The sequence below is a fragment of the Aspergillus clavatus genome, genomic scaffold, assembly GCF_000002715.2.
Source record: "Aspergillus clavatus NRRL 1 1099423829792 genomic scaffold, whole genome shotgun sequence".
Lineage (NCBI taxonomy): Eukaryota > Fungi > Ascomycota > Eurotiomycetes > Eurotiales > Aspergillaceae > Aspergillus > Aspergillus clavatus.
Window position 1 is genome coordinate 264,029 of NW_001517107.1, and position 18,791 is coordinate 282,819.

The 18,791-nt window shown below is 48.8% G+C and overlaps 7 protein-coding genes across 7 annotated transcripts, besides 3 other annotated features; 6 read left to right on the forward strand and 1 right to left on the reverse strand.

Moving 5' to 3' along the window:
• Window positions 1–255: 255 nt before the first annotated feature.
• Window positions 256–282: a microsatellite.
• Window positions 256–283: a microsatellite.
• A 582-nt stretch (window positions 284–865) lies between these two features.
• Window positions 866–1,489, forward strand: ACLA_043360 (uncharacterized protein; the record flags this gene model as incomplete). Its single annotated transcript, XM_001275042.1, has 1 exon — window positions 866–1,489. The coding sequence occupies one exon, from the start codon at window positions 866–868 to the stop codon at window positions 1,487–1,489; it is 624 nt and encodes a 207-aa protein (XP_001275043.1).
• An 886-nt stretch (window positions 1,490–2,375) lies between these two features.
• Window positions 2,376–2,407: a microsatellite.
• A 459-nt stretch (window positions 2,408–2,866) lies between these two features.
• On the forward strand, window positions 2,867–3,226 carry ACLA_043370 (uncharacterized protein; the record flags this gene model as incomplete). The annotated part of the gene is made up of 1 exon (XM_001275043.1): window positions 2,867–3,226. The coding sequence occupies one exon, from the start codon at window positions 2,867–2,869 to the stop codon at window positions 3,224–3,226; it is 360 nt and encodes a 119-aa protein (XP_001275044.1).
• A 3,252-nt stretch (window positions 3,227–6,478) lies between these two features.
• On the forward strand, window positions 6,479–7,945 carry ACLA_043380 (glycosyltransferase family 2 protein; the record flags this gene model as incomplete). The annotated part of the gene is made up of 1 exon (XM_001275044.1): window positions 6,479–7,945. One exon carries the CDS (start codon window positions 6,479–6,481, stop codon window positions 7,943–7,945), a length of 1,467 nt encoding a protein of 488 aa, XP_001275045.1.
• Window positions 7,946–9,671: 1,726 nt separating this feature from the next.
• On the reverse strand, window positions 9,672–11,110 carry ACLA_043390 (putative plasma membrane protein Pth11-like; the record flags this gene model as incomplete). The annotated part of the gene is made up of 5 exons (XM_001275045.1): window positions 9,672–10,212; window positions 10,273–10,652; window positions 10,706–10,773; window positions 10,836–10,872; window positions 10,940–11,110. The coding sequence occupies 5 exons, from the start codon at window positions 11,108–11,110 to the stop codon at window positions 9,672–9,674; spliced, it is 1,197 nt and encodes a 398-aa protein (XP_001275046.1).
• A 924-nt stretch (window positions 11,111–12,034) lies between these two features.
• ACLA_043400 (putative transmembrane transporter) lies at window positions 12,035–13,601 on the forward strand (the record flags this gene model as incomplete). The annotated part of the gene is made up of 2 exons (XM_001275046.1): window positions 12,035–12,398; window positions 12,463–13,601. 2 exons carry the CDS (start codon window positions 12,035–12,037, stop codon window positions 13,599–13,601), a joined length of 1,503 nt encoding a protein of 500 aa, XP_001275047.1.
• A 1,390-nt stretch (window positions 13,602–14,991) lies between these two features.
• ACLA_043410 (uncharacterized protein) lies at window positions 14,992–15,582 on the forward strand (the record flags this gene model as incomplete). Its single annotated transcript, XM_001275047.1, has 1 exon — window positions 14,992–15,582. One exon carries the CDS (start codon window positions 14,992–14,994, stop codon window positions 15,580–15,582), a length of 591 nt encoding a protein of 196 aa, XP_001275048.1.
• Window positions 15,583–17,382: 1,800 nt separating this feature from the next.
• ACLA_043420 (NAD(P)-dependent oxidoreductase) lies at window positions 17,383–18,261 on the forward strand (the record flags this gene model as incomplete). The annotated part of the gene is made up of 1 exon (XM_001275048.1): window positions 17,383–18,261. The coding sequence occupies one exon, from the start codon at window positions 17,383–17,385 to the stop codon at window positions 18,259–18,261; it is 879 nt and encodes a 292-aa protein (XP_001275049.1).
• Window positions 18,262–18,791: the final 530 nt, after the last annotated feature.

The following is an 18,791-nucleotide window of genomic DNA, read 5'->3' on the forward strand; positions in this document are numbered from 1 at the left end:
TACAGCACCGATGGTGGGGTTCGGATGGACATGCCTAATTGATGCTAATCTGGGGGTCAATTCGGTGTCAGCGATCGATATTCTGATTAGTGATTAGTCTTGCAGATAGCTGCAGGATGAACTGGTTGGACCGACCGCGAATGAGAGGAGAATACTACAGTAATGATATGATAATTAATAGCTTAGCTGATTCTGATGGTCCCAACTCCCAAGGGCTAGCGACCTGTAGAACTGGTATGTTGCGGACTTCTCAGGATATATATATATATATATATATATATATCAGTAGTACTCTGTACTGAGGCAGATGTGCTCTTAATATGACTGGGTACATACAAATGTTTAGCCCTTAAGATTCAAATAATAATCTTGACTATTCAATCCAGCATTGTCCACATACTACCTTACCTATGGAGTACTACACACTATTACTATAGTCCTTTGTAGGAATTCATGTGTTGGAGTTTTATGCGCTGTGATTGATGAGTCAGATGGCGTTCATATGGGTTTTATGCGAAGTAAGAGGGCCAATCAGCAGCATTGCATAAAAGCTGGACGGATGGATGCCCGAAGATGCCTGACAATGGTCTAGGCCTCGGCAGCCAAGTCACGGGGAATGATATCATATCTCGTGACATCTTCGAACCAACAGCCCAACGCTAACCGGATGGAGAGAAGAAACCCAAGTCAAGAGGCCGAAAAGCGTCAATCGGCGACTCAATTGTATTTCGACCGGGAGAAGAAAAGTCGAGTAGTTGATAACTTATATAAATTGATGGATGAACTGTAGGTATAGCATAGCATCGTAGACACTTCCCCTTCATACGGATACTCGCGTCTCGCATTTCCAAACCTACCATCCAAAATGGCATCCGCAGTATGGCGGCGTATCCTCCCCCAACGCGTCGCCAACACCGGCTCGCAACTCCGCGACCACCAAGCCAACGAACGCACCTTTCTCTCCTGGACCCGCATGGGGCTCGGCTTTGCAGCCATGGCGCTAGCCCTGGGCCGTCTCGATGCAATCGACCGCATGATCGCCTCCGCGCTCTCCAGCACGAAACTCAACCTGGTGGTGTTGCCCGAGCATGCCGGGCAGCAGCAGATGCAGGCGGTGCCCGTGCGCCCCAGCGGGAATTCCGCCACCGCCAGCGCTCCCACTACTGCTCCTCCTAGTCCTACAAGTCCTACTACTAGTAGAACTGCTAAGAGTCAGCGCCAAGACCAGGCGCCGTCCCCGTCAGCATCAGCGACAGGCGCGCCGCAAGGGGGGCATGGGTTTGGCCGCAACGGGCTCTCCGCCGCGACGCTGTGCCAGGGAATCAGCGTGTGGTCGTTTGGGTATGGGATCTTTCGGTATCTGTCCGTGCGGCAGAATGTGCTTCGGGGCCAGTTTACGCCGGCGATCTGGGGGCCGGCGTTTATGACGTGTGGATGTTTGGGGCTGTTTGGGACCATGGGGATGTGGATGGATCGGAGGACTTATTAGGGATCGGGGGGTCGTTTTCTGTCTAATTGTATCATATCTAGTGTGATTGAATTATTGGGAAGCTTGTTTGGAGTTTGGGTCTAGTTTGTACTGTACTCAGCTTTAAGAGCTGAAGAATGAAAAATATATTGATAGATCCATTCTGTCCTCTGCTGAACCCATGACGTCAGTAGATATTCACATTCTTCCTACTACTTTTTGCACCCCAGAAGGAATTCCCTTTCAACTGACAAGAAAGGACACTCTCTGAATTCATATTACTGCAGAGCAGACATCAGTCAGTGATATCACTAGCTCCACCCCTCCTCCCTATTCCTATACGGAGTACATATCCTTATTCCTACCTCTATTAGCTCCATTATTTAGGACATTGCTCAAACTATAAAGTAGGCTTGCGGCTGCCATGTGGAGATCAACACGCCTGAGTACAAGTTGAATCATTCTGACGTCTTAAGTGTACAATGGCTGCTGTGGACTCGCCCAGTATCACAAGTGGTGAGGTCATTAGCCGGTGACTTTGTTCGATATCCCCCGGATTGAGCCTACCTTATCCGTCCTTTGATCCAACCTATCGACATCATCCGTCTAGATGCCTCCTCTCAATGAACACTGCTGCCAAGAGTCGACACCATCCATCGCAGTCTATACACAGTCATACAGACCCACTGGGGTCCAAGATCTCCCCCCAGAGGAATTCGCCATCTATCGTAGCCAGCGGCGAATTCATCATAGTCGAACAGTTACAGAGGCTCTGTGAGATCTCCAGGGCCATAGATCTGTCGAACTCTGTCGTCAAGTGATATCACAACCACCACTCCAGGAGCAGCAGTCATGGTCCCCCATGACAAGCAAGAGGCACCGCCGCTATTGTAACTGCACCTATCCTCAGCAGCACTAGCAGCAGTAGCAGCAGCAACAAATGTGATATCACATCATCTCGCAACTACAGTAGAATGTTCCCCCCCTGAACTGCGGAGGGAAAGCCGTGATGACATGATCTACCACCGTTGGTAGGAACTCCCAACCATCATCAGAGCAGCAGCTCGTCCATGGCTATGATGTTGCTGGGCAGCCACGACCTGCCTCTCATTGGCGTAGCAAACAGTTGGCTATCTGTGGCGTCAAACAGAGACCATCTCGTTCTAGCGATGACAAGTCGTTGGCACCTTTTAAGCTTCTAAGGTATCGCGGTATCAACACCGTATAAGAACTCCCACAAGTGCCAATCTAACTTTTCGATTCTGATCACTCGGACGCAATCAGTTCTACGGAGTATTTTCCCTTGTTCAACTAACTTTCGGCCTTCCTAACCTCTTATTCCAACCTCATCAAACATTACTTCCTTCCCAACTACAATCAAAATCCAACTTCAAAACAATGGCTCCCGCTCACCCCAGCCCTCAACCAGCCGCATCCGCCAACCAAATCCCTACCCTCCCTTCAACCACCTCCGACAGACGCTCCGCCTCTTACAACCCCCCCGTTGACGACGACGAGAATACTCCCGGCGGCGATCTCTCCCCCAAGCCGCTCGCCGGCGCCAATATCGACATGCAGATCCGCGAGTACCACAACAGCATCAAGGCCACCTTGACCGCGCTGCTGAATGATGAACGGGTAAGACAAAACCCGGGCGGCAGCAAATGTGTCCAGACGGGCCTTCTTGAAACGGAAAGGGACTTACGCAAGGAAAAGAGGAAATCGCTCAGTACCCGGCCGCCGGAAGAGAAGCTATAAATCCACGCTTGATGCTTGATGCTTGATGCTACGCTTCCAACACTTCACCTTCCCCCCCCCCCAACGATTGAATTGTGTAGAACTACGATTTGACGAGGATTGGTTTATGGTTACTACTGTTGCTCGTGTTTTCACATTGCTATGGTGTTAGATGGGTTTTGTTTGGGGCATCTTTTTTTCTATTTTCTTGTTTTTACTTCGTTTTCGAAAACGATGAGCACGCTGTGATAGTATCGCTGGTCGAAAGCTATGATTCATGATAGACGCAATCCTGTAGTCTCTTACCCCTCGTGCCAAGTTTCAACCTCACACGCCGTCTTTCCATGCGTTAGTCGCACGTAGAACAGTGGTTTGTTCCAAAGAGCGGTCATCATGATGATGCAGAAGCCGCTGGGAGGCCAAAAGTCAATCCAAAGCTTGTTTTCCATTCTCACGCCAAGCGTCTACGTCTAGCCATGATCAAAACTAGGTCTGGGGGTGGGCGGGCGATCAGCAGTCTGGGGCAGATGCTGCATTTCTGCGTCGGAAACAGGCTCTGGAGACAAGTCATTTTGATCTAGTAGTCTACATCTTGTGTCTGCAGACCGCCCGTCTGTGGATAGATGATCATCCGGTTCTGGCTAGAAGCCTCGAACGTTGATGATGGCGAGGATCTGAATATACCCCGGCTTCATGACATCGTTGTACTTCCATGCCCTCACTACCTGACAGTGAGGGCGTCGAACCTGAAGGGTCGGGACTGATCCAGTCCTCATGCTTGGCGAGGTATGTCGCGTCATACTTCATACCTTTGCCGTGGAAGGGCATCTCGATAACCTGTTGAAGGATTGATTCCATTGGAGTGCGAGAGGGGTCTAAATGACGCTTCGCTATAGAAGTTCTTGGGATGTTTGGGTGATGACCAATGTATCTATCGATGTGGTTGGTGTTCGGGAGGGGGTCTAGTTCTTTCCTCGCTGATAGTCGACAGTCGTTCAGAATTTATGGTGTCTACCGACTAGATGGAAGAGTATCATGGAGAGGTATTGCGTAATGTTAGAACTTGGATATCATCATCGAAGCTGAAGTAGAAAAATCTTGGCGGCTTGCCAGAATCAGGCAGATCACAGCCTCTGCAAGCAGGGAGTTTATCATTGATATCATAGGAGCACAATGGGAAGGACATTGGAGATAAAGAGCTTGTAGATGGTGAACACAATGTGGGAGAAGATGAAGATGGGTTGTTGAATGATAAGTGACTTAACCATGATATGAAGTTATCAAGAGTTCAAAAACTTTTTATTGAGAGGAATTTGCAAATGCTGCTAGAAAGGAGTGATATATTCATCTATTAAGTATCTAGAATGAGAAAAGAGGATGGAAGAGTTATCCTGTAGAAGGATAGGATTCAGGGTAACAAGGAGGTATGTCTATCTTTATTGATATATGAAGCTATACAGAGCAGCATTTTCATCTGTTTAGGCAAGCTCCTGGCGTTGAGTTTCACTAGTAGGACCCAACCAACCTTAGACAAAGTAGAGTAAGCTGCTATTGCCATTCAGATAGCTTCCATATATTTAAAACAAATATGAATCCTTCCACTTCAGTTCACCTGGGATACCTGCAGCATCTCAAGTCAGTTGAATAGGAGCACCCATTCTGATAGATAGTCTGAACACAATATTACTGCTTCATGTCTAAGTAGACTGCTCAGACAACGTGGCAGATTGTATTCTGGTTTAGAGTGTGACTCCAACTCATTCAAAAAGATATGTAGTAACACTGCTAATTTCAAAGAATAATGGTCAGTTATACTCCATTGCCTTAGGTTAGCATATATAGGAATGTTAAATAACATAAAGAACACCAAGGGGGAGATTTAAGATTTCTCTCATGTAGCATAGCCATATGGTGCCAAAAGGCCTGTAGTATGAAGATGTGGAAATGGGTAGCTCGTCGAAAGGGCTCCACATTGATTCTCAACGTAATGGTGATCTACGTAGAATGCAGCCAATCTTGATATTGGCAGGCAATGCGACAGGTATCTATAGCTTATAAGTGAGGGCAGGAAGGAAGAAGATGAGGTCTCTGTGGTCCAAGTCTTGTTTGAACTTAATCGAGCTTTAAACGACCTCTATCTATCCATCATGTTTATGACTCAATAAGACCAGAATGGGGGTATGACCCAGCCTCAATTCAACAGCCTGTACACGTTCCGAGCTTCTAGGCTTTTAGGGTTAAGTATACCTGCAGTATGCCCCAGTCATTGGCAACGATCTGCTTCTAACATATGAGGAACGACCAAGTTTCCCACGGGTTTTAAGTAGTTCGGACATATCCCAAGCAATAATTTCGTTCAATACTATGCCATTATGCAATATTGAACCTCAATGTAGCCAATGTGAAGGGCCAGGGAGCCAATCAAAGCATTGCAATTGCTTCTAAGACAGTTCAGAGTTCAAGATGCTACGGGACCGGGAGATACATCCTTCTACACGGCTGGAACACTTTGAAGTTCTGCTCGATGCCCGAGAATATGAGACATGGGTGTCTCTCATGGAAACAAAACGGGATCGGATACAATGGATGCCCTACATCCGCTCGCTATAATGGCAACAGCCGTTCGGTTTCCCGTCAACCCTGCTATACCTTACTCTACGGCATGAAGCTGTTCAACCCGGTCCGTGGAGTTCTTTGTTGTAGAGCAGCCGGCCAAAATGACATTGTTCGGACAATGCCATTGAGCCACTCAAAATGTCTTGAATGCCATTGTCTTCCGTTAATGTTTTGAGACATCAACACGGATTTCCGTGTCTGGTCTATCAATGTCTCTGTTTCCACTGTGATGGATTCCTTCCTGCGTGATCGTGAGGGTCTACAGAGTGCCACTCTATCCAGTGATCTCTTTGGATGAAGATGGGGGATAAATATGGTAGTTCTTCACTGAGATTTAGTCTTCATCAACTTCCTCTTCTCCACCCTCATCACACTGACTACACCACAACTCTGCCATTCAACGGCTGGAACCTTACTTCGACACAAAGCTCAACTGTCTCTTTCCCTCCCTTTTCCACACTTGATCACCTAAGTCAATTGAACGACCCCAAACTTCTCTCTACCGCTCACACACCAAGCGACATCTCTCAGACGAGGATGTATCACCTCATCCTCGCTCTACTAATACCTTGGGTTATAGCCCGTCCCATTGTCTTTTTTCCGGTGAGTATCACCTTCACGCTTTTCCCCCTTCTGCTTACTCTGGTTCCATCCACAATGTACGAGGTTATGAGTACTTGGCTCACCGATATGATGCCGGCTTATCTCCTTCAATTGAACTCCACTGACCTGATGACAGTCATTTTCATGCACCTGTTTGTGTTCCGCTACCTCCGTCTTGTCGTGCACTTGATATCCTTCTGGCTTATGTATCGACCCGCACCTGTCCCGAAGAACCCCACGTTGTTCCCTTCGGACTGCAGCATTATTCTCCCAACGGTCGATCCTAAGAACCAGGATTTCGAAGAGTGCTTAACAACGTGCTTACTGAACGGACCAGGCGCTATCATCATCGTGACCGTCGGCAAGAAGCTGACGAAGCTGACTAACGAGATTGTGGCACCCTTCAAGCGGCGTTTCCCTGACACAGAGATCCTGGTCAAGACAGCTGATGAGGCCAACAAGCGCCGCCAAGTTGCTCATGGCCTGCGGTACGTCAAGACGAAGATCACGGTTCTCCTCGACGACCACGTGTTTTGGCCCACCACCCGTTTTCTTCCAACACTGCTGGCCCCATTTGAGGATCCAGAGGTAGGCATTGTCGGGACTAACAAGCGCGTCCGTCGTACTGACACTGGCTTCAACATTAGGTCTTTCTGGAACATGCTTGGTGCATTGTACCTCGAGCGCCATAACTTCGAAATCCGGGCAACTAACGCAATGGACGGCGGCGTCTTTGTGGTTTCAGGTCGGACTTCCGCGCATCGTTCTGAGATACTACAAGACCCCGAATTCCTGAAGGGCTTTACGAATGAACGGTTCTTCTTTGGCATGTTTGGACCCCTGAGCGCAGATGATGATAACTTCATCACCCGTTGGGATGTGCGTCACGGTTGGAAAGTGAAGATCCAATACTGCAAGGACGCTATGATTGAGACCACTCTCGGAACATACCCCAAGTTCCTCTCTCAGTGCCTTCGATGGGTCCGGACAACCTGGCGGTCCAACTCGGCAAGCCTGTTCACGGATCGAAGCGTCTGGTTTTCTCAGCCCTGGTGCGTCTATGCGGTCTACTTTACGTCGTTCGTGAACTTCGCCTTGTTCTATGATGGTGCAATGATCTATGCGCTTTGGAACAGTAAGCTTGGCACAGTCCGGAACATCAAATACCTTGTTTTCTGGATCTTCTGCTCGAAGATGGTCAAGCTAACTCCATACTACCTTCGCGAGCCACAGGATCTCATTATGCTTCCTGGTTACGTTGCTTTCGCCTATTTCCACAGCCTAATCAAGCTCTATGCAGGCTTGACTTTCTGGGAAACGAATTGGGGAGGACGGAACCTGGACGACGTCAACAAAGGCAAGGCCGATAATAGTGACAGCGAACACGATGAGGGCGAGGACAGCGACGCTACCCCACGCCCGCCCAAGCGCCAGAAGACCGCCAGCAAGTTCCACCCGGTCCCTGGTGATGCGGCCCCCATCGCTCCCTATGCAAGAAACCTCTCTTCCGACCTGTCTTAGCAATTGGTGACTAACTCATAGACACTGAGAGCAAATGACTGACCATCAAGACAGGACTTTTGATTTCTTCAGGGGGCATCACTGGACGCGCCTGGTCTCGCGGCTCAGTGTGCAAAAAGCTACACTTGGATATGGATGGAGGGACAGTGCACGGTTCTTGATGCACGAGCAAGGTATGTTATCCCCAAGACCATCATATCTCCTAGGCTTTTCCTTTATCCTTTTCTTTTTCTTTCCCTTGTCTTTTTCTGGGATGATGGTTGCTGGAGTTTGGGACATAGAGAGGATTTGGCTTTAGTGAGTTTTATGGATCTCCTTGACATGGATGGTTTTCTTGACAGTAAAGGGTTTCTCTTGATATTTCTTGGGTCTTGACATTAATTGGGTTTCTGGATAGTTATGACAAAATGAAGGTTTTACTATTGATCTCTATGCATTTCTGGTCTCGTAGGGTTATCTCAAGGTGCATGGATTTGAGAAGTCGCACTTTGACAATGTAAGTGGTTTTGGAACCTTCTATATTCAACTTGAGTATAAGCAAGGTGAGTAGACAGAGTGTTTTGAGTGGAATAACAAGCAATACAAGGTTTCTTGACTGCAAGGCAACATAGGGTTTAACGCCGTATGCTACTCTGTGTGTTCTGTAGGTCGTTGAAGATATATGTACAGACTCATGGCTTTCGATATTGGACTGACTGAAAACTTTACCATCTGACAGAACATTTCTACCACAGTTGACCTTGTGGCTACCAGTTATATTACCCGGTGACTGCCTTGTTGCGGATCTCTATGGTACTCGGCGCATGAAGTCTGCTAATTACCGCTTCCAAAGAGTCTGGGATGAACGTCCACAACTGCCATTACCGTAGTAAGATCGCAGTGACACTGGCCCTATCCTATCAAACACACCTACAGCCGAAGACGCTTGATCTTCTCTCGGCAGATATCCAGGAGCGAGGCTCAGTGACGCCTCAGAAACAAACAAGCTGGGGTCCATGGGCTGCCACCACGCCCAGGCACTAGATGGAGATAGAGAGAAAGCAGCCTGGCTTAGGTCCGCCGAGCTGACTGAGTATGATCAGCAATCGTTACACGGTTCAGGAAGATAACTTACTATCAGTATCAACAGCATTTAGAAGTCTGGTCGGCGTATCTCGACACTACATTGTGCGGTTTAAGTGAGGCCACAGCTAGGCGACAGGCAGCATGGCCAGGTGACCAGAATAGGTTAGATTGCGAAATAGCCAGGGAGGAGTTGAATGCTTGTAGGCCTGATGAAGTCTGATTAAGGATTGCTAGGTGCTTCTATAGGTTTATTTGCGATAAGAGCTCGGCAATAAACACTCCATCGCAAGGGTACTGCCACTACTCTTGACTACTTCTGAGCAATTCTGGCCGGCCCGTTGATATATAAGCCACAGGGTCTCAATTGGGCGGGTACTCTTCTTGGAATTGTTGAAGCAATATGCATTGTGATCCCATTTGTGTTCTTACTTTACGGGCATAATATTCGAAAGGCGAGTTTCCTCATCAGGGAATTGCAGAAATTGCAAGCAGCGGCATGCTGTTTACCTACTGAGTCTATCGTAACTTATCCAGATAGTCATTGCCCATTTGGAACAGGTTAGAGGAAATACTGTTACAGGAATCTAGCGTCGAAGTACTGCTTGCTGTGTCTTTACAGTCACTATTGAGTAGTGTTAATTGAACGGAGAGCATCGTTTATTCATTTCTCTGGGTATTCTGGCCAAAAAATCCACCAGACCATGGATTGACAATCGCTAACCACCGCCATTAACGCCGGTTGGCATATTTGCTCCAGCTCAATCTCACTCTCCATCTCATCATACCGCACCACCACCTTCGTAGTCTTCCTAATTTCCCCCCATCTCCCCGGAGAATCCAAGTCCATGTCCATCCCATGATGTTCATCGTCCCGCATACCCGCCGCGGACGTGACTCTCACCTCCGCCGCTCCAGCCTCATCGAGCACACTCCATCCCTCGACCTTCTTCGGGGTTGAGTCCAACGGCCGCGACGAGTTCCCGCGCGACGCCGGCGCCACGGAGCTCTTATTCAATCTGCTGAAGAACCGGGGGAATAAGAAGGAGAGCGGGCGGCGCAGGGCGGGGAGGCACGCGCAGATGATGCCGAGGTTGGACTCGATGACGGTCCACATGGACGAGCCGATGCTGTTCCATGTTGTGTCGAGGTGGTTTGTGGCGAGGTTGAGGGTTGTGATGCGGAGGATGGAGGTAATGCAGGTGCTGTATTGCAATTAGGTAGAGCGTCCCCCTTAAAGGGGTGAGAAGGGTTGGAGGACTCACAAGATGCCCACGGCGAAGATACCGCAGAGGGCGATTTTGGATTTGTGGGGCAGTTGCAGTTTGATGACCACGGGGATTGGGAGGGCGATCAAGACCAGGTCGCTGAGGATGTTGAATGTCGCGTTGGCGTACCAGAAGGCTGTCATGTTGATGCATTTGCCGCCTCCTGGGATGGACTTATCGAAGGCCCATTGCACCGGCGTGCACTGGAAGATGCTGGAGAAGACGGTGCCGAGCGTGAAGGAGACGATGATGCCAATCCAGACCCAGCAGATCAAGAGGAACCAGCGATGGACGAAGAGACGGATGTACAGGAGTAGGATGCTGATTTTGGTCAGGCCGATGTTGATTTTGTATAGGATCTGGGCGACAAAGTAGAGCTGCTGGGTGTGAGCTTTTGCGAAAACGAGGTATTTGGTAGTGATTGACGCACCTTCAATGTTTTCAGAAGCAATTCCTTGGGCATGTCATCGGTATGCTTGCCAAAAGCCCAACCGCAGACTAGAGGAAACAGAAGGTTGATGAGTTGTGCCTTGTTGGAGATCCTTTCTCGCTGGACTTACTGATGATCATCTGTATTGAGACTATTTCCGCAAAGCCCTACCACCATCCGTTCGGTTAGATGATACGAAGCCAAAGGGCACCAGGTGTCCCTTTGAATACTCACACAAGACACCAGGATAGTCCAATCATCCGATCCAACGCGGCCGGACAGGAACCGACGGCCCAGCAATCTTGCGATCACCACGATCGGCGTCGCAATGGCAAAGACCAGCGAGGGAATGGACAGCTGAGCGGAGCTGTCCGGGAGATTGCCATAGTGGCTAAACAAAGGCATTGCGGAGCGATGCACCTGGAGACATATCGCAGATCATACAGCAGGACTGGGTGGGAGGGGATGATCGAGACATAAATGCCAGACACTCGTGAATGGGGACAGCGCAATTATTTGTGATAGACTATCTGTGTGACTGCGACCAGGATGAAAAGGCTCCATGTATGTAGCGTCTTCTCAAGGACAAGTCACAGTCAACCATGGCTGGATATTCGATATACCCCTGACTCATGCTCCGAATCGCGCAGCACGGGCTGGGATCTCTCCGATAACACGTTCGACGGCATGAGAGACCGCAGACCGCGGCCAGAGAGGAAAATTTTCCATGTACTAGCAGGGATCTTGCATGGTTGCGAACAGATAAATGGACGTTGCAAGCTGTTTCATCGCTAGGTTAGTGAGTGATAGTCTATTAGATACGTACGCTACGCGAGTCAACCGATGTCGCTCTAATATACTAAAAGTGGGCCATTTCTAGATCGCATCGATAATTGATCAGAGGTAATACGCTTGTTAATCTTGCTAGGCTGGGGCCAAAGCCACTGTTGCTAACTTAGATAGGTCCGTGAGCCATGATGCCATCTGCATCCCCGTTGGACTAGACGTCTTAGTATCTCACTTGTCAAGCATCGTCCCTGCGACGGCGGGATGTTTAGTGGGGCTACATGACTCGAAGAGCTGCAGGGGATCATTATTTAAACGGAACTTTTGATATCTCCTCTCGCTTATTAGTGTTACATTGTTCTCAACTTGCCCCGTGTCTGCTAGCAGGGGTGTTGCCGTAGCAAGCCCCTCTCATGCCACACTCCTCATTGGTCATGCCGTGAAGATTAAACAATCCCTTTTTCTACTTCTCTTTTTCTTCTGCCCAGGGGTTTCTTCCTGACGCTTCCATCTTTCGGAACTCCTGCACTCCGTCAGAGCAAGATGGCGCTGGACACGATGGAGAAACAGCCCGAGCATGAGATCAGCCATGCTGGCAGTAGCCTGGAAACTGCATCCCCGGAGCTGCAGGTTAACTCGAAGCGCGAGAGAGCTCTTCTGCGCAAGATCGATCTGCACCTGATGGGGCCTCTCTGGGTGGTCTTCGTTTTCGGCTTCCTGGATCGCATCAACCTGGGCAATGTGGCGGTCTTGGGCATTCTCAAGGAGCTCAAAATGAACGGGAAGGATATGGCGCTGGGGATGCAGATCTTCTTCGTCCCGTATATCATCGCTGATATCCCGAGTAATATCATCTTGAAGAAGTTCTCGCCGTCAACTTGGATCAGTATCCTGACTTTTTTCTGGGGTAAGCAATCATCTCTCCGCGCTCTATCCTCGGCGGGAGGAGCTCGTCTAACGTTATGCTACAGGTGTCACATGTATGTGCCAGGGCGTGGTGAAGAACAAAGCCGGGCTGGTTGCATGCCGCTTCTTCATGGGTCTCTTCGAAGGAGGCTTCGTGCCTGGGTGCGCATACCTGATGTCCATGTACTACAGCCGCCGTGACTTCCAAACGCGCTTCTCGCTTCTCTGGGTTGCCGGTCTCGTCGCTGGTGCGTTTGGTGGTCTGCTAGCGTATGCTCTCTACCACATGCATGGCTTGGGAGGCTACTCCGGATGGCGCTGGATTTTCATCATCGAAGGCTTGCTATCGATCGTCTCAGCCATCCCGGCCAAGTTCCTGATTGCGGATTGGCCCGAACAAGCGAGATTCCTCAATTCCGAGGAGAAGGCCTTGCTCAAGGAACGCAACGCGCGGGATCTTGACGGATGCGATGGAGCCAGGATGGATCGGCTGGACGGCGCCGCGTGGCGTCGGATCATGTCCGACTGGAAGATCTACGTCGGCAGTCTGATCTACATCAGCATCACCGTCTCCGGCTACGCGACATCACTGTTCATCCCGTCGATCGTAAACTCGCTCGGCTACTCCGGCATCGACAGCCAGATCCACAGCATCCCAATCTGGGTCGTCGCCGCGGTTGTTACCTTGGCGGTGTCATACCTGACAGACCGCATGCAGCATCGCTACGGGTTCGTCATGTTCGGAACCGTCTTCGCCAGCATCGGCTATGTCATTTTGCTTTGCCAGGGGCCACCGCATCAGCTGGGCGGACTGAACGTGCATGTACGGTATATGGCCGTCTTCTTCGTCAACACGGGCTGTTACATCGTGCAGCCAGTCGCGATTGTGTGGATGGCGAATAACCTGGGCGGACACTACAAGCGGGCCATCGGCCTCGCCATCCAGATCGGCTTTGGCAATATTGGAGGCATCATTGCAAGCAACATCTTCAACTCGGATTCCGCGCCGAGATACTTTGTCGGTTACGGTGTTGCGCTGGCCATGATGGTGCTGTGCGCGATCATGAGCACCGTGTTTGCCGTCGGGGTCGTGATCGAGAATAAGAAACGGGTTTCAGGCAAACGTGACCACCGGTTGAATGGGGATGCCAGTGTAGTGAACAATCTTGGGGATGATGACCCGAGATTCCGATTCTGTCTGTGATTCGGTATCAATGTTGAGGAAGAGAGAAAGGAAGATCTATATATAGACTGCAGGGTTCTGTCAACCAAAGCCATATCAGCTACCGATACGCCAAGTAGAAGCACTAGTTCCTTGTGTCGCTTGAAGCCGAAGATTTCTTTAACCATAACCTATGGCATAGGTAGTCTATGGGCCATAAGCTTGATAGAGACCAATAAGCCCCAGGCATGCCAGCGGAATAGCGGCCTCGGTTCCCTTGGACTAAAAACTAAAGCGCTCGGCGTGCTTTGTTGTGCGGGTAAAGAAAGGCACAATGATTAGACCTTTTGATGTACAAAGATAATCCCCTGACCGTCTTCAAAGATCTAAATAAGTGACCCAGGTTTACTTATCGAATGCTTTGACCATCCAGACTCGACCCCTGTCCACAAAAGGCTCGTCCAGGTCCTTCTTTTGGCTTGTCTATTGCCCTGTCTATTGGATCATGCCTATGCACGTCCTCTAATGATATTCTCATTATTCGCGAAGAAAGAGACAAGACTCATTTGGGATTAGGTCCGGTATCTGTGGCGCAATAACTTCTAACATAGCATACTGCCTGTTTTCTTGTTCCTATCAGGAATTGAGCTTTAAAGCCACACGCTTCCGCGCCAATAATATATAAGCATTACCAACAGGAGCATTAATCTAGTCTATAGATACAGTCTATATGAAGCTTCTTATACATCCTTCTTAATGAGGAAGATTTGGAATACTCTGAGGGCACTATAATAGAGATATCAATGTATAAAGTTCGTAGAGGAGCCCTCCGTGACTCGAATACTACAAATGGCGAGTTTTGATCAAAATGGGCGACCAACAAGGAGAAAGCTTTGAGATCTCCTTGATGGCTCTTTACCCATTAAAAGTGTCATTTGGTTAGCATGCTAAAGATTACCTTCAATGCACGTTGAAGTCTATGCCAACCAGATCCCTACCTGAACATGAATCGGGCCCATACCGTACTTCATTACAGAAGCCATTAACAGGTATCTCCTGACTAACGAGAAGGATGTCATAACATTGCAAAGAGGCAATGAGTCAAGGAACACCACATAGCCTTTGTGGTACGTGTCTCATCCTCGGTATATGTCTCAAGTCCCTTTGTTGTAGGCCTCTAGAATCAAAGGGAAATGATGCATGAAACACCAATAAATGCTATCTCAAAGTGACAATGTGTCTTTCAATCTTGCGGACATGGTAGTCATGTTATGTTAATCTGGCCCTCTCAACCAATGCCTACTGTAGACCTATAAATACGCTGCATAGATTGCCCCAATGCATATCTCAACATCATCCTTCTACTCTCCTGCCCTCAACTCAAACAAACCAATACTTCAAATCTAACGTTCATATCAGCCCCACGTCCACAATGACCCAAAGGACGATAACCACGACCGGCGAACATAAGCTTCGAGAGGAGGCGACACCTACCGAGAACTACCGGAACAAATACAGTCTCGTGGACAGCGCAAAGATCTCCGCCTTGCGGCCCAGCTGGCCCCAAGAAGATGTGCGAGACACCTGGAAGCTGATCCTCAAGCCCTTCTTCCCAACAGAGGTGTCTCAATCACCCAACGGGAACGTGTTCAGAGTAGAGCCCGTCCAGATCAAGGATGAGTTCCCGCAGATCATCATTAGCAACCCGCAGGGTCCTTGGGAGTCCCTGCCCCTGTTCACGGTCTACTGCATCAACTGGCCCGAGCCTGATGCAGACATGTGGAAGTTCCTCGAGGGCAAGGCCAAGTGGGACTTGCTCACTGTCGCGCAGTCCTTCGAGGCATACCCTCGGCCGAGCATTTCGCTTGCGCTGGCCGTGGGACCTCTGGTACGTTTCTACAAATTCGACCATGAGTTGGATTACTGCCACATTGACTATAGGAAAGACGACTCGCTCAATATCCATGAGGACTTTGATGACATTGTGGAGGAACTCCTCGAGATCCGCCAGGACATGACCTAGGAACAGATCTGGATGGTTTGTCTCCCCTTCCTTTTCCATCTCGTGATTTGCTTTGATATTGATTTCGTTTCACATTCTTTTGCTCCGGCCGCCGTTACAACATCCTCCTTGCAAATTCAAAGAGACAGGCGCCTGTAATCAAGAATGGTGTGAGTTCAGAAAAAGTAAAATTCTGTGGCAGGTATAGCCTGCACCAGGTGGGTAGCTTGTGTGTAGTTCTTGCTTCCCTGAGGTATTCCATCAAGAGAGGTTGGATTCGCGAGGAGCTCCGAGAGCTATAGCCAAAGGTCAGTGTAACTATGACCAAATTGTGAGAACTATAGACGCACTGCCTTTCTTAACTTCTATATATCTGTAGTATACGACTATATTGCTTGAAAAGAACCTCTGGTGGACAGAGTTACTGGGGCTGTATATCCTGGTTATGGGGAGTCTTCTTCTTTCCGGATGCAGTTTCTGCTTATTCTAGGAGTCGAGAATTCTATATGAGGAGTTACGAAACCAACAAAGCTTTGCTTCGACATTCATATATGGATGATGGTGATGATGGTACTGCTGCTGTCCTAGTATTGTAGGGTTTCTATTTTCACTGGGTGCACTAGTAGAAAAAGCGTCGAAAAAATGATGGAATCTGCTATAATTTAATTGATAATGTTGAACAGAATAGTAACAGCATTATTCTATATAGCAGTAAGGACGATGTCAGTTCTGACTTCTTAGATTGCTTGGTATCCCCGGTGCTTCGGGTGTCCTGGTAATGCCCGGTCAATCTAGACAATAAATATTGATATCACAGAATCAAGTTAATTGTTAGATGAGATCTCACTTGTCCTTCGAACCCTCCTCCTCTTTCCCTGTGATAGGCGGATATAAGGAAATGTGGAACAGGAAAGAATTGAGGATATTGGGGTTTGCTAGGTATATCGGAACCTTGACCTTGCACTGCACTAAGGTCCGTTTCATGTTTTATAGCGGCCAGCCACATGGACTCAAAGTCAGCAAATATCAGGTAGTTCGTCGGAATACTCAACTGTTATCATAATTAGATGGATGGTAGTGGTCAGCCAGCTTGCTGCTGGAACAAGGATGGAAGGATCTCGGCGGAAAATGCATCAGCGGTTCTTCTGGCTTGGGTCTCATCCAGATGAGGCAATTTGTTATCTAACCATGTGTTCTTCATGCCTGTACTAGCAGTGATTATTGTCTATCGGATGGAATGGCTTGTTGACTCTGGCTTCTCTAACCTGAGATACGATATTCTGCGGGTTGTCAGGAGCCGACAATAGCCGCTGCCCTAATGGAGTAAAGGATTGCTGTCATGGCGCAAACCCAAGTGCACCAAATCATCTTTAGGAATGGAGTCCTCTGATTCCGCATGACTGCTCTGGGTAGTTGGCAAACGATGGTGCATCCAATCATAAAATCTGCGTGACCTGCAAGCTCAAAAGTTGATAGCCCTGGTAAGCTCCAAGTAACCCGCATTGAACAATGATGGTGCTTTCTATGTCCAGTTTGGGACTCCGAATCAATAAAAAGACCCATGACTTTGGTTTTTTTTCTGGAGTTGCGAATATCGTATATACATCCTCGAATCGCTCAGATAACTCTGGAAATAGCCATTAGTTTGATGTTTGACGCTCTGCTATTTTAGAAGACCGATCTCAAGATATTTCAACAAGCACCCCAGTTAGCTGCCCAATCTTGCTTACACCCGCTTTCTGGAGAGAGTGAGTGACCATAAAACCACCGTCGTACCAAAACCGCTTCCTCCCCTTCTTCTTTGCACATATCGGCGGCATTATGCGGGTTGGCTTCATGGGCCTAGGTGCCATGGGAACACCCATGGCACTGAATCTATCGCGAAGATTCCCCATTGCCGTCTGGAATCGAAGTCCATCGAAATATCCCCTGCTGAGACAAGCAGGGGCAATAGTGGCCGAAACACCGCAGGAGCTTGCAGAAAAGACCGACGTTGTTTTTACGATGCTATTCGACGAGAATGCCTACCAATCTATCCTCAATGAAGATTTCTGGAAAGCTCTCCGTGGAAAGACCCTGGTAAACTCAAGCTCGGTTTCTGTCGAGTTCAGTCACTACTTAGCTGGCGAGGCCCGGAAAGCAGGTGCGCAGTTCATTGAAATGCCCGTGAGTGGCAGCAAGGTCCCAGCCGAGCAAGGTCAACTTATCGGTATGCTGGCCGGGGACTTCGATACCGCTCAGCAGGTCAAAAGCATCGTTGAACCTATGACGAAAGACGCGATTTACTGCGGCAACATTGGCATGGGCCTCAAGACCAAGTACGCCGTTAATGTTTTTCTCATCACCATGACGGCTGGCCTAGCCGAGTCGATGGCTCTTGCAAAGGCGCAGGGTCTCGACATTGCTGCCTTTGGGCAGGTGCTCGATGCCGGTCCCATGGCTTCGGCGTACTCTAAGATGAAAATCGACAAGATGGTACGCCAGGATTACTCACCCCAGGCGACTCTGGAGGATTGCTACAATCTGACACAGCTCATCGTGTCAGCTTCCGAGGAGGCCAATGCTCAAACCCCTTTGATTCAGCTTTGCGGTTCGCTGTACCGCAGGGCAATCGCGCAGGGCCATGGAAAGGACGATATGATCGCCGTGGAAAAACTTTTGGGCAACACGGATACTAGTATTGAGACTGAGAAAGATTAGGTGGACGGCTCACTGTTGAGAGGATATGCATGTATTCCTGAATGGTTGCAAACGCGTCAATCAGTTGTCCAAGAAGGAGGGTCAGATAATGCTCTTGTCGACATAACAGCAGATCTGTATGTGTTTGCGCGAGCCCTCAGAGTGTACCACAGAGTGTTCTCTGTAAAAGATGTGTGGTTTCTGCATCAGTCCTGATGCGTGATAATACAGAGAGGAAGCTTAACAGAATCCTATCAGGGGTGAATCAGCCGCAAAGACCACCTAGTTATCAAACATTTACTCATGCCTCGTAGTCAATTCTAGATGGGCCCAATGGTCAGACAATTCCTTGACAAAAATCTCTGGGGCATTGGCATGCTTATTTAAAAGCGTCCCCAATGTCAGCTAAGAATTAACCTAGTGGGTAACTAGTTCTGGCTTGCATGAGGGCTAATTTTTTCTAGCCTTCTCTCCAGGTTTCACAAAAAGGTCAGCACGCCGGAGATATGTACCAGGCTGGTATCCCACTTTTTCCTGTTCTCTGTTCCTGT